This window comes from Madurella fahalii, assembly GCF_045866475.1.
Source record: "Madurella fahalii IFM 68171 DNA, scaffold_2, whole genome shotgun sequence".
Lineage (NCBI taxonomy): Eukaryota > Fungi > Ascomycota > Sordariomycetes > Sordariales > Madurella > Madurella fahalii.
This window is the reverse complement of record NW_027263972.1, coordinates 3,473,668-3,487,980: the sequence shown is the minus strand read 5'-3', so window position 1 is coordinate 3,487,980 and position 14,313 is coordinate 3,473,668. Positions and strand designations below refer to the sequence as shown.

General features: G+C 55.9%; 1 protein-coding gene across 1 annotated transcript; it reads left to right on the top strand.

The window, feature by feature from the left end:
• Nucleotides 1-13,564: 13,564 nt before the first annotated feature.
• On the top strand, nucleotides 13,565-14,248 carry MFIFM68171_03778 (Actin-related protein 2/3 complex subunit 5; the record flags this gene model as incomplete). Its single annotated transcript, XM_071059199.1, has 2 exons — nucleotides 13,565-13,950; nucleotides 14,017-14,248. 2 exons carry the CDS (start codon nucleotides 13,565-13,567, stop codon nucleotides 14,246-14,248), a joined length of 618 nt encoding a protein of 205 aa, XP_070915300.1.
• Between the last annotated feature and the right edge of the window lie 65 nt (nucleotides 14,249-14,313).

Below are 14,313 nucleotides of genomic sequence, written 5' to 3'. Positions count from 1 at the left end.
CGGTAAATGCGCCCTCGAACAGCCAGAAAGACCGGTTTTGTTGTCCGCTTTGGGGAAGATGGTGTGGTGCGTGCCTGGCAGCCTTGCTGCAGGAACGGAGCTGCACTGTGGACCGGCGCGTGTCAGCAAGGATGTTGTGCTTCCACGCAGCTTCCAAAAGTCTTCCCTGCGCGGTGCGCACGGAGTACTTGCAGCTCTGGTCCCTGTGCGCTGGTCCTTGTCCTCACCTCGTCCGGGCGTGCATGCACCAGCGTGCACAGTGCAGGAGCTCGCAGGAACCTATCGGGATGGCTCCCCGTGCAATCACGCGGCTCTCGCGGCCGTCGAGCTTGCGACCACAACTTGGAGACGGAGATCCCTCTCTCGAACCGGGGCATTGGCCTTTTCGCATTGGATTGCGCATCGCATTGCGCATCGGAAGTGCTTTGCAACGCCGTTTATGGGCTACTTTTGCTGTGCTGTGTTGCGCTGTGCTGCGCTGTGGAATTCTGCCCCCAAAGCTTGGAAACCAGGGGCACTCTTAGGAGGAGCCCTTCTTCTGAAATGAGGAATAGTCGCATCGCCCTTGGTGTTCTGCCGGTTCTTCTGGAAATTTGGATCTGAGTTTGGGGTGCGTTTGACGAAGCGAGCAGTGGGTCCGTCATAATCGGGCTTCCGTTTTCGCTCCATCGGTTGGGCAGCGTAATGTACTGTACCAACCATGCTAACGGTCGCCAGCCGGGGTGATAGGACAGGGGTGTTGTGATTGTTGGGAAAACGGCCGTGGTCCTTCGCCAATCGTCGGCTGCACTGCGAGACGAGCCCTACGATCCAACTTCGAGTTGACAGCTGAAGCTGTGATCCATTGCCCTGGGATGCTGTTGCATGTCACGTCCTGAAAGCCAGCGACATGGGCGGCCAATAGTGGAACTATCCAAACCGCTTTCGCACTGCGGATCTGCATCGCTGGCCCAAAGCAAGAGCATCAGTTGCCGTGTTCCAGCCGCAGAGGACGACAGGGTCCTGGGTGCTGCGCGAGAGGCGGATCAGACGGCCGACCATCTATGATTGCCGTCACATGATGAACTCCGAATGCGTCTTTTGTTGACCTGCACTATGATGTGTGCCGCCTCGTTAGTGGCTGCCCGTGGATGAATGGCATCATCTCCTGAAGCGCCTTGGTCGTGACAGATCCGCATCACACTGCAGTATTGCCTGGGCTTTGTGTTGGGATCCCGATTGCTGTTTGCCGCAGCTCCGGCTACAAACAGCAGATTCAGCCTCGGGCGCTCTTGTGATTCCGATTTGGGCCCTTGAAAAGGGGCGTAGAGCAGACGACTTTGGTTACCGGAGAAGAAGAAAGCGCTCATTGGAATCTGTGCTGGAAAAATGGGTGGCGAACTGCAAGGGTCCCGCCTTGCGGTTAGCTGTTGAGGCTAATGCAGGTACAACAAACAGCTGGAGCCCGAGTTCCGTCCGGTCGGCAACGTCGCGGCTCTGCCCGCAGGCATTCCTGTCCATCGCCTTATCTCAGCTCGTTCATCAATGCCGTGCGCAGAAAGACGCGCCGTTGGGGGGGGTACCTTGGTGCAAGGTCCAGCATCTCAGCCAAACGGTGAACGGGGTCCGAATCAAACGGAGCACTGTTCTCCTGACTCAGCTTCTCCCCATCGCTCCCACGCCACAGGAGTGCTGGTGGGTGGCCCCACGACACGTGCGAGCCTGCTTGGTCCGGGAGCCTGCCCGGTGCGGCGTAGGCTGAAGCACGTTTTTCGCGCGGCCCTTAATAATTAACCGCGCCCGCGGGCCCGGTTGGCTGACGGCATGGCTTGTTGGGAAGGGGGGGAGGGGGCAAGGCTGTTCGAACAGCCTTCATTCATGGTTTTTGGGGGGGGGGGGGAGGTCAAATTTGGTTGCGCTCCAGAGTCCGGGCTGCCGCGTCATCCCCTTGTCGCTTACCGAGCAGATGCAGTTTCGTGCTGCGCCCGTAAACGGGTTGTATTGCATGTCCCAATGCACAACGGGCCGGTGAGTCTCCTGGTGGCGACTGGGAAATGACTCGACGCATGATGTCAAGGAGACGTGAGGCAGGCATCGGGAAAGGAAAGGGGTACAGGCGGGATAATGACAAAGTAACCCACTTTTGAGGTCTTCAGGCACCATCGCACAACAGCAGCTATTTCCAGACTGCGGCGTGCGCCTCCTTGGAGCGGTTTTGCGCAGGTGCAGGCAACTGTGGAGATGGCGACAACACGGCTCTCTGGCTGGAGCTTTCGGGCCCGTCGCCGTGGGCGAGAGCGAAATGTCGTTTCATAGCCTGTGGGGAAGGCCATCTCGGGCCTCGGGCGTAAGCGCTATGGTCCGTGGTCTTAACAGAGATTAGCATGCTTCTAGAAGTTTTCGGCTGCAAGATGAGGGACTGCGGGAGAGGATTCGGGTAGAACAGGGCCAATTGGTGCCCGCCCACTCTTGGCTTCCAGACGCCCCCAAAGTGAAAACGGGTTATCGCCGAGAACCTCGAGTGGCCCGGACGATGCCTTACTGCGGGATCGTGCGGCACAAAGTCCGGCCGTTTATTTTTGCGGTGCTGGCCTGTGACATTGTTAGAAGCTCCTGCTAAGTTGCAAACAGGGAGGTTAGGTCTTCACATTTGACGACCAGGAAGGTTTGTGGCACCGTTGTACTCGCTCTTGCTGGTCCCGGGTTCGGGAATCATTAACAAAACCCGTCTATAGATTTATATGTCATACGAATCGCGCGCATTGACAGGCCGATATATAAGCGGGAATCGATATCGTGTTGGCGGTTCCGATCAATTTGGCTGTGGCATGCGAGGCTGCAGACCCGCCGGTATCCGTCCAGAGCTGGGTCCAACACGACATTCAGCTAGACTCTTCATCGCCAACAGCCATGGTTCCTTTGGGGCTTGAATAGAGCCCTGCCGCGGTACAACTCTGCGGCCGCAACTGCGTACGTAGGGCCCGTGATACGGGGCGGGGAGGTTACCTGCGTCGGGGACTGCTGTTCCTTTCACTGTGAATTGCCTTCTCCGGACATGTCCCGGCGGTCTCCTGTCGGTTCGGGTCATCTTGTGTTGGAAGTCGCGGTGAAGGGTTCTGGACTGCTGATATGCACGGATATGCATCCCCACTGCCCGTTCCGCCATCGTGCATGCGACGGAGCATGAAATTGGGCATCATCGCATTGTTTCGCCCTCCAGCCTGCTTCCCCGTCCTGCGCGTCCAACTCTTCACCTTGGTTGTGGGGAGCCAGCGAGGTGGTCGCGCGTCGGGGCTCGTTCTGTTTTGATTCACCGCCGTATTCCCGACAGCTAATTGGTGTGAAGAGACGTTAGTATACGACTCGGGCCCCGGATGGTTCACCCCGCAAATTCGGCCGCGAGCGCTGCTTGACAGCACAACAGTGTATCCGGGACTGCTGGCTGGCTTAATCTCCGTGATGGTAGTCACCAAATATTAGCCCGGAGTCGGGCCAAGTTCCGCTGTCAACCCTTCCCCTTATCGGCTGCGTGATGGTGTGTAAACGGCCCAAATGCACGCGCGGGTGTTGCACTCCCGGCAGTCTACGTCGTCAATGCCTACTAGGGACCGGAAGCCAGCCATGGCGTTTTCCCCAAGCGAACAGTGGCAGGTACATACAGCTCGCTCATGGCCGGCGCTACGTGGAACCGCGAATGTATCGAAGAAAGCCTTTCGGTTTCCCAGGAGAAGGTCAGGCACGGCGAACCTGGTTGAGTCTGAGGAATCAAGCCCTTACATACTAAGTAGTTGCGGTGTCGTTAGCGGTGGCTACGGCCTATCAGATCTTGGCACTTCGGATCCGGCCGGAACGGTGATGGGAGGCCGTTGCGGTTCGGGGCTCCAGAGCATCGACCGAATAGACGGCAAAGTAACTGATGCACCTCATACAAGCCCAATTGGGGACCCTGCCTATCATCGCCATCATACCAACCATGTTGCACGACGCAGGCACGCCCGGTTGCCCCCAGACTCGGTCTGGTGCTCAGATCGAGGGGTGAGATGTCATTGATGCAAGGCATGCGGACGAGTTCCCGAGTTCGCATATTCCTCACCGAACCTCTTAGCTGTGCCAGCAGTGTCGCGCCGTGAGGACGTCACATGCGCGATGATGACGGCGTTCTCCTCGGCGCTGTCCTTGTCAGGGTCCACGCTGACTCGGTGCTAGGGCAGAGCAAACTCGGTAACTCGGTGTTTCCATGATTTGCGGTCGCCAGCCGAATGGGAGTCGGCAAGCGGGACGGCTGTCGCTGACTGGCTGGCAGACCGGGACTCTGGACGGGACTCCCGATCTGAAGTCTAGGCCAAGCCGCAGCGAGTCACAAGGTGTGGTGTGCAACGGGAAACGTGGTCCCCGAGTTAGCCAGCACTGAGACGGACAGGCGCCTTCACTATCAAGGCGGGGCCCTAAGAATAGGAATTCATCTGATGCAGTGCCACGACGACCAGCAGCCCGAGCCTGCAGATGCATGGATGGATCTTCCGGGGGATGCGCTCTTGGGTGTGGCTCGAAAATTCCCGGTACCACAATTGGTTCCGAGCTGGCAGAGCACCCGACCTGGCCTCAACGCGCCGTGCCCAGTCACCTCAGCCAGTCCCTTGGGAGAATGGTGTTGTGATGGTCGACTGACGCCCGTGAGCATGCAGAGGATGCCAACAGAGCACCTAACGTACTACAATTTGCCCTCTTCGGGAATGTGGAGGCCTGCGGCTGGATGGGAGGACGCCGTTCGCGCAAGTAAACGGACAAAGACATGTTTCCCCAGACCGTTGGGAAGCCACGGAAAGATCAGAAACGAAAAACTCGAGTTTGCAAGGATAAACTGGGTTTATTTTATTTTATTTTATTTTATTATTTCATTATTATGTTTTATTTTTTATTTTATTTTTTTTTTAGGGCTGAAGTTCGGACGGGATTTTCGGAATCGTTGGAAGGCGCAGTCTTCTCTCCCATGCTCGACCCTGCGCGTTGTGCATCGCAACGCAAATACTTGCCGGTGTGCTCGTGGCTGATGGGTGACGCCCCATTGTAGGGTTATCAGGGCCGGCGATGATGTGCGATCCGATTTGGGGGAGCTGTGGCTTGTGTACCCCAATCTTAGTCGGGACATTTGGTGCTGATTTCCTTTTTTGTTCCAGCGTGCCCTGCAGCTTCTCCTGTTCTGGGAGGGCGTGGGCGTCACTACACATACGCAGTACCTAATACCCCCAAGCGTGCCTGGTTCCTGGATCTCCGTGCGCCCCCAAAGCAGGCAGTGAAGATTTGAGTTCGTTTTTCCCTGCCCTATCCACCCGCTTTCCGTCAACAAATGGCGCTGATCTGTTACGAAAATTTTTCTATTCGCACCGCACGGCCGTGCCCTGCACTCCCATACCACAATACGGTCGGCCGCTCCCAAAAAGCAAGCCCAACGGCTTGATCTTCCTTCACCTTGACGGGACCCACTACCGTCGCAATCTAACGTGGTATCTGGCAGCTGCCAGATCGGACGTAGTGCATGCGTATCCCGAATGGAAACACGCAAAAACCTGGCCCGGGCATCAAAGAGCACCAGCAATCATCACTTGTATGTGTTGGGTTGTGATTGCACTCTCTTGCCAGACCCGAAGGCCACATCTCCGCAAGAGACAGGCATGGAGAGATCGAGGTTGCGATGCTGGGTCAACAGGCGTGGCTTTGACGCTCCGCTGTGCCCTGGAGGTACCGTCTCGTCTCGCTTGCACTGTGTGCTCACATCATCCGGTTTCCACGCAGCAAGTGCCCGCGGTACTCAGATACCTGGGCAGCGTGTAGCTCCGTTGATTTGAGTGGGAGACTGAGTGGATCCAGCATGGCACCCCTGGCAATGGGTAATCCGCCGAGGCGTCCCCGCCGGGTCCTGAAATGGTAGCACCCTGGTCTAAATGCTGTGGAACTGGACAGGCATCGCGAAAAAGGAGGCAGCAGTTTAGTGAGAACGGTACAGCGCCCAGGCGTAACGGAGAAGGTCCAGGGGTAGAGTACATTGGGACGGGGTACCTGACCGGGGACCTCAAGATGAGTTCGACGCCAACACCCCCGGGCACCTCAAGGGTTAAAAAAAAGAGGTCTCTTTCATTCCCAGCGATCCGATCCGTTTATTAGTGTATAAGACCAGACGGCTCCCCGTCCCCGTCTTGCGCTCTTTTTTCTTGGATTCCCATCATCACAACCATCACACCCACTGCACCGGGTTCCTCTTTCAGGTTTTTGAATAGCCGTGGCACATTTGGACGAAGTCGAGTCTACTTGGCTATCATCAAGTCCCTGCAGCTTATAACCTGCTTTGAGCCAGTCCTCTTCCCGATTCAGCAACACGGGCACCTCACCAGCCAGGCTTGAATCGCAACGCAGTTTCCGACACTGGTCAAGAAGAAAAGGCCCGAGGAGGCAGACCAGACGCTTACGCACCCCGGCGACGAGTGCACCTTGGAATTGTACCCATCGACTGCGCCTCATTCCACGGATCCCAACTGTTACGGATATTTCCCCCCTGCACGGGCGGCCATCACGGGACCCATAGCCCGACTTGGTCGCGTTCGGTGTCGCCTTCAGCTCCATACACAAGCCGCCGACAGCTCCTGAGACGCTGACTGGGGACCGCGCTTAACGGCCACTGCACACGATTCGGCAGCGCGCAACGCTCCCTTGCATCATTGCCTCGACCCGGCGCCAATCCCGTCCTCCTTCCGCTTCTCCTTGTCGTCGCTCGACGAGGTTCCCCAACTGTGAGTCACCACTGCGGCAGATATACTGCCTGGTTACCAGAGAATTAATTTCGGCTTTGCCTGCCGGCGCCTTTGGCTCCGCAAGCTTGCCAACGTGATGCCCCTGGTCTATATAGACTGCCGCGTGCTCGGCTACTTGGGCTCGATTGCTGACATGGATTGTTTCCTAGCTTCCTTCGGATCCTTTCCACCATATCTTTCACAATGATTGTCAGAGAGTGTGATCAGCTCGTCAACTTCGGGAGAGGGGCGTACGACACAACAGGTGTCCCTAAACCGCCGCCGCCGAAGCCTCGGTAACCTCTCCCGACTTTGTCGGGGTGCGACCTTGCACATCCCCTTGATTTGCGCCGGTGCGGATCGCAGACGCATATCGACCAATCCAGGTGCCCGGCAGGTGCAGCGCTGTGGGTTCTGCGACACCCTAACCACACCACTGTCCAGCGGTTTCGTGGCCTGCGGAGCATGCACCCTGCCCCATTCCGACGATCTCGACTCCATCCTCATCAAAGGAAACGCTTTCTTCTCTTTCCTACCTCGACGATATAATCCACCTACTCAGCTTTTAATCGACGCCACTAACACGCCTTTCGACCATTCTTCAATCCCGGTCTCCCCGCATCTCGGGCGATCCCACATTCCGATACATCTTTAATCAATTCCTCAGACGAGTAACATTTTCAGCTCGCGGCCACTTGCTTCCCAGCAGCAAGTTAAGAGGCAAGACGGGGGAGGTCTCATTCCGGGTTTGTTTCGACTGCACGGCGTTCAGATATATAGACGGCACCGACTTTGGGGTTTCTTTTCTTTTTCTTGACGGCGGCGTGACTTGGTCGCTTGTCACGTTCTACCCTGTTTGCGCGAACCACATCAGCAATGCAGTGCCAGCGGAGCCACCAGCTGGCGCGACAACTTGGATGCGATACCCGCAAGCCAACCGATCCAGACCATCTAATTTGTTTGGCGCGGCGCCACTGTCCCAAGCACCATTGTGTTGAACCCGTCGGCATCTCGGTCATACTCGGTCTTAATCACGCGGCCTGTCATTTTCCTTGTTTCGATCTCCTTTTTATTATTTTTTTCCGGGTGGATATGGAATGTCTTTGGCTCGAAGCAAAACGAGCGTTTTTTTCGCACTGTTCAACGGTTCGGGGGGTTTGGTTGTCAATTGGGTAAAAGACTTGGATGGCGGGGAAAACTGATTTGCTTTGCATATAGACTTTTTCTTTGTGTTTATTCCACCCCCTGTAACACTTTTCCATTTCTCGGATGGCCTTGTCTCCTCACGGGGACGGGCCATCAACAGCACACACGACCGATTTTCCTCTTCCACGTTATCACTGTATACAAGCCGGTTGGAGAGCGGAGGAGTTTTCCTTACAAAGTCAGCCCACGACGGGTGCTTGGCTGGATCCAGGTTTGACGAAGATACCCCCTGGTGTTTAGACAAGATGTATACTACATACAAGACACGCGGCAGCTACACAGCTCAGAGCTTGGATTGAACTGGCGGGCAATTTGAGACTTCTTTCGAAGCGAAACATGGTTCAAGATGGCGCGTGAGATGCTTCCTCTACCTGTACTGGGGACTACTTGCACCGTACGGCTGCTAGCCCTCAGCTCTAGTCGCCGAACGAATGCAAGGTGGCTGGACAAGTCATGTCGCTGAGCTAGTGAATCATTTGAAGAGACTGTTTTCCGTGGCAACTTCACGAATGGGCAGACGGCTTTCATTGCGCGTGTGACTCTTTCCCTAACCGTCACAGGAGACGGGCTTCATCGAATCAAAATCGTGCGGAGAAAAGAAACCCTCCAATCCCGCCACTTTGGGATCCCGACACCAAATGAAGTGGGAGTCACACCTCCCGGTCTTCTGGACGCCCAAATACTACCGCGTCACGTTTTGTCCGGCTTCACCGCGGTTGTACTACCTACATTTTTCGGGGAGCTCTGTATTCTGCGGCGTATAAGCAATGTGCATGCGACGTCATGGAGCTGTGGGACACGATGGGACGGGACGGGAGGGACGGGATGGACCAGGTCGGACGATAGGTGTGGCCCCGAGCCTCCCGGGGCGTAGGAATGATACAGCAGCTGAATGGCTCACCAGCACAGTCCAGCATGAAGGATGCCTAGCTGCGGATATGTACAGTACGGGGATGCGCCATAGCCTTCCATTGCCTTCTGCCATCCTTCTGGAAGCCGGCGGGGCGGGGGCGGGGCGGGGCAGTCGGAGCTGACTCCGCGGTGCCTGGCCTGCGCTGTTGCCGCCCCGGCCGGTTTGGGAAGGAGACGACGGTGACCGAGTAAGCGTCACATAAGGTGGCATCGGGCAGAGACACTGTGCGCGTGCGAGTCTGCATAGGGATCCACCACAGACTGCCACACTCACCTGAGGCTGACAATCGTTTTAATTATAGCCTTTTCTTATGTTCGGATCGGGGGTGGACTCGGGGACGAGAGCGACGACGGAAATGCAACGCAATGAGGAGGGGTGGGAAATGGAAAGATAACACAAGAGCGGCCTCATCCCACCATGTCATCATGCTTCTCATGTCGGCATCCTGCGGGTAACGCGTTGTCAAAGATAAATCAATTGTCAGCAGCCAAGGTCAGGTCCCCGTCATCCAAGCCGCTGGGGAGTCGCAGCATGACACTAATGCACGTTTAAAGGGGAGGGCTTTCTGAGAGCTTCCCAGGACCGCAGCCCTGGGCCCGTATCGATGCACCGGGTGCGGCCGCGGGCGGGGCTCCCTTCCCACGGCCCGGATCCACCTCAATGGCCCCAAAAAATCCCTTCTCGCGTCTGCGCAGAGCGTTGGGACGGCGCGTGGCGCCCAGGATGTCTAAGGGGGGCTTGTGGAATTTGCGTGGCTGCAGCCTCTCTGCGCGTTTCGGCCTCCACTCTCCACATGAAACTGCTGGATCTCCAATTTCCCCCGTGATGCGACCCGCTCCTGGTATGCCATCACGGCGATCCCGCACGTCACTCGACATGAACCGACGGATGTGATCGCAAAACTCTCTATTTCAGTTAACGGTTTACGTTACCTTGCTATGCAGTCATCCCATGGCTACCTAAATGTCGGTGTAACCGTCCTCGCACTGCCACGCCGGCCGCTACCGCTTTCCAAGCCGCGCCGTCATTGTCGTCCCGCGTCTGCGCCGCCATGTGCAGCACAAGGCTCGCAAAAAAAGGCATGCAGGTGGTGAGGTGATTACACCTCTCGCTAGTTCTACTGTGACTGATCAAGGACGTTGCAGGTGCATGTTCCTTTTTTCAGACCGAGCATCTCCGTTCAACCCACCTCGTTGGATAACTGCGTGGGGGTTGTTGCATGCTTCGTTCTCTCTTGCTGCTTGCTCACTGCTCACCCCCAACGGCGACTCTCCGTTTTGAGATCAATCAGCAACCCGCCTCCACTGTTAATTCCCATGAGGCGGTTTCCTAATCGGAAATGGACGCAGCGGGGGCATTTTTCGTTCCGTTTTGATTGAAGCGGGCCAGTCCTCATTTCTCAATCAATTTGTGTTCCCTTTTTTTTCTTTCTTCCCGCCCTTTTTGGAAATTACGCTAGCGCGGTGAACCCCCTAAAACAATTCCTAACAATTGTCGTGGATTCGGCGCAGGATCGACTGATGTCCACCATCGATCGACCCCCGAGCCGCTGACCATCCTGGCCGCGGAGTGCTCCCGGTGGAATGGGTCGCACCCGCTAGTCTCGTTTCACACACCAAGACATGCCGCGGCGCCCGCGTGGCCCACCCAACAATTGACGGCGTGTCTTGGTGAGGCGATCAGGCCTCGTCTTTACCCAGTTTGTGATGGCGTCGGCGATTCTCGAACATCACACTGGGCCGGACCCTGAACCGTCATTGAAGACTGAGAGCCTCTGCAGGCACTCAGTCGTCGGGTTCCGCCACGCTATCTAGGTTTGTTCTAGAAGCTCCCCGCTCGGACGTTCTGCCGGGCGCTCTGACTGCACCCAGGCACGCGTCGCAAAGCATGGCATTTCATTCCCCTAAAAAGCAAGTCGCGAGGCTTCGGCATCCGAGCCAGTATTTATTATTCGCACTGTTGGCACACATCACCCCCGCCTCCGTTATGCCGCAGCTCTCCGAGCTGGGAGATGAGAGATCGACGCATAGGCGATCCAAGCTACCACGATCTCGGGGTTTGATATATCACTTTTCACATTTTCTCTATCATTTTGACGGAAAACTCCACGCCCCTATAACAGGAAATATTGTCCCAAACCCTGTTCTTTCTTTTCAGGGTCGGCTGAAACAAACAAGCGAGGTCTAGATTTTATGGAAAAGAAAGAAGAAAAAAAACAGCACCGCAAACAGAAGAAAACAATAGCTACGTGAAAAAATGGGACGGCGACTATGGAGAATGGGTACAACCTCCCAAAGTCACTTACCCAACTCCACCCCAAGGAAACGGAGTCTGATTGAACTCTCCGTTTTAGACTCGAATGTTCCACTGGCAATTTACATAGGCAAGGCGCATTTCCCCCCACCCATCACCGTCCCATCCCAATGGGCCAAAGGTCGCCGCCGGTTACGATGCCGGTGTCAGCAAAAGCAAACATCGCGGGTTTCCACTCCCCACGTGCCTGGTCCGCCTTGCTTCGTGCTCATGAGGTTCCCAGGGAGGGACAATCATTTCCTTGGTTGCTGGGGATTTCCAGGACGCTGGGCTCAACTAATTAGTCTAAAATGAGACTAACGGAATGTGAGTGGAGTCGTTGTCCCAGCACCCAGGAGCTCGGTACCAGTAATCTGGGCATGGCTTCAGCTGGCTGGTGTGATGGGAATGTCAAAGCGCTTTCTTTTCTCTTGGTCATGGCGCGTGGTTTCCGGACTGTGGTCCGGGACCAACGGGGCGGAGAGGGGTTCAAGTTCAGGGGCTGGCTTCTTCTTTGTCTGGCCTGATTTCCCCCTTGCCTATCTAGAGGAGCGTTGGTTCGTCGGGGTTGTCAGTCGTTGCTGCTGCTGCTGCTGTTTCTGTTGCTGTTGCTGTTGCTGTTGCCGTCCCATCCCAACCACGTCATCCCTTGCGAGCTTCCTTGGTCTGTTTGCTTGCTTGTTTGTTTGTTTGTGGCTGTTGGTCTAGTGATCATCCGCGGGTCTATCCGGAGGGCTAAGAGAGGTTACGATCAGCATCTGGCATGGGTCACAGGCCCGAAAGATACCGCCGACTCGGCATAGAGTGGACCGAACCGGCCGCTTGGCGGACTGTCACCTCCGTGTAGCGGGGCTTTCCGTTGACTGTTTGATACTGTCCGAGTATCCCGGCCTCGGGCGACAAGGCGGTGTGACCGATTCGGCCTCCTCGGGCCTGCCCTATGACTGAAATGGAGAACGGCGGTGGTTTGGGAGACGGCGTCCTGTTGGATAGAAGAACTTGACCAAGTTATTTGCCCGACAGTATCATGCTTGTGCTAGCTTGGATGATGTGTTACATTGACATGGGCAGTACACAAGGGTAAGTAGACGATCCAATGTCGGATGACCGCTCCCGGTAAGTCGTCTAAGACGACAGATAGTAACCGCAGTACCAGGCCGTACCAGAAAGCAAACCGGGTGTATTCATAGCTTACCGATTATATGAGCCGGCAGATTGTGGGTATTGTCTTGCTGGGAGCGGTCCGGGATAGATTAATGCAGCAGACAAATGCCGTGGTGAGTTACAGGAGGTAGATAATGAGAATGTGTTTAGACGATCAGCAGCCGTCGCCGGGGACATAGCACTCATCATTATTATCAATGTCTTCGGTCTCTTTCATTGCCGTCGATTGAAGCGAAACTGCAATGACTGCTGCGTACATGTGTAGATATGAGGCAAACGGTGGAAGGAGCTTATCTTACTCATGAGTCTTTTTCCAATAGTGATCTGAGAAGCAATTGCTTACCACATTTTAATGTGGACATTTCTGCCGTAGGTTATCCTGTTAAGGCGCCACTTCATCCCTACTCTAGCAAGAGTGACAGAGGCGGTGGCAAAGGCAGGTGTTTTTTTGTCATTGTCAAGGGGAAGGTTGTGGATGATATTGATGTTTTTTGTCGTACTGTACATACCATGTAAAAAAACGCCAGAGCCCAAAGGTAAGCTGTGTTTCATTATGAGAGCGTCTCTTAGACCGTCAGAAGCGTCTGGCTGTACCGTAGGCAATATAGAACTCGAATCCCACTTTGATGTTTATATGACCGAGATCCTTTATAAGGTACAACAAAGACGCTCTCTTCATTATAGCTCTTCTGTGTTTTGCTGGTGCCCGCCATATAGCGCGTGTGTTGAAGCTCACTATGTTGATGGAGACGAGCAAGATCTATGGCGATACAAGCGGATAAAGAGCAATAGCCGGCATCGTTAGAGAGTGCGCCTTCCAGAGAATATTTCTAAGGTCCGACATCATATCCGGGTTGCCGCCCCGTGTCCGGCTTACACTGCCGAGCTGCATCACGGTCGGAATCCCGGCCTTAAGCGGTAGATAGTGGAGCCCGGTGCCGGTCCCACATCAAGCTGCATCAGCGAGCGCGATGCGGGGCTGAGCTGCTCCTTGCAACGTCAAATGATGCCGGCCTTTGCCAAAAACTATAGCCCAACAAGCACCCATTGAAGAGTAGTGTTGACGGAAGCTTGGGAGGCACCGGACTTCAACACCCCAGAACCCCAACCGGAGAATAATATCGCCCACAAGAAAGCGCTGTATCCTCATAATCGCAATCCGTCGAAGCCTCACCGCACCCCGACCGACACATCCACCCATTCGTCACCTAAATACACGTCCACCATGTCGATCATCCAGCAGCACACGCAGGCCACGCTAAGCGATGCTTGGCGGACCATCAACATCGACGCGCTGCAAGAAGACTCGAGCGTCAACTTCGACACGGCCACGCTGCACCCTCCCCTCCCCGAAGTCAGCGAAGCCGAGGTGCGCCAGCTAGCAGGGCAGGTACGGCAGCTCCTGCGCGGGGGCGACGCCGAGGGCGCGCTGCGGGGCTGCCTCGAGTCGCCCGTCTACGCCAACAGTGGCGAGCTGGCGCGCGAGGCGCACCTGCAGACCGTCATCGAGGTGCTGCAGAGCATCAAGGCGAGCGACATGACGCCCATGCTGCAGAGGATTTACGGCAGCCCCGGCGGGAGCGAGTGCTTGGATGTGTTGATGAAGTACTTGTAAGTGGTGCTCTTCTGCCCGTCTCTGTGGGGAAGCTGCTGGCTAATATGTATGGGTTCTTGCAGATACAAGGGCATGGCCGCTACATCTTCGTCGGGCAGTGGCAGCGCACCGCGGACACCAACCCGTATGACGCCCCAACAGACCGGCTTCAGCCAGATTGGCGGGCGGCCCGGCGCCCCCACCGAGTCGACGGGCGCCGCCATGAGCGTGCTGCTCAGCTGGCATGAGAAGGTGGTTGAGGTGGCGGGACTGGGGTGCATAGGCCGGGTCATGACCGACTGGCGGAGGGTATAAATGAAGGCGGTTTGTTACAGGCGTTGAAGGGTGAAATACTACTTGGGCGAACAAAACCCCGGTCT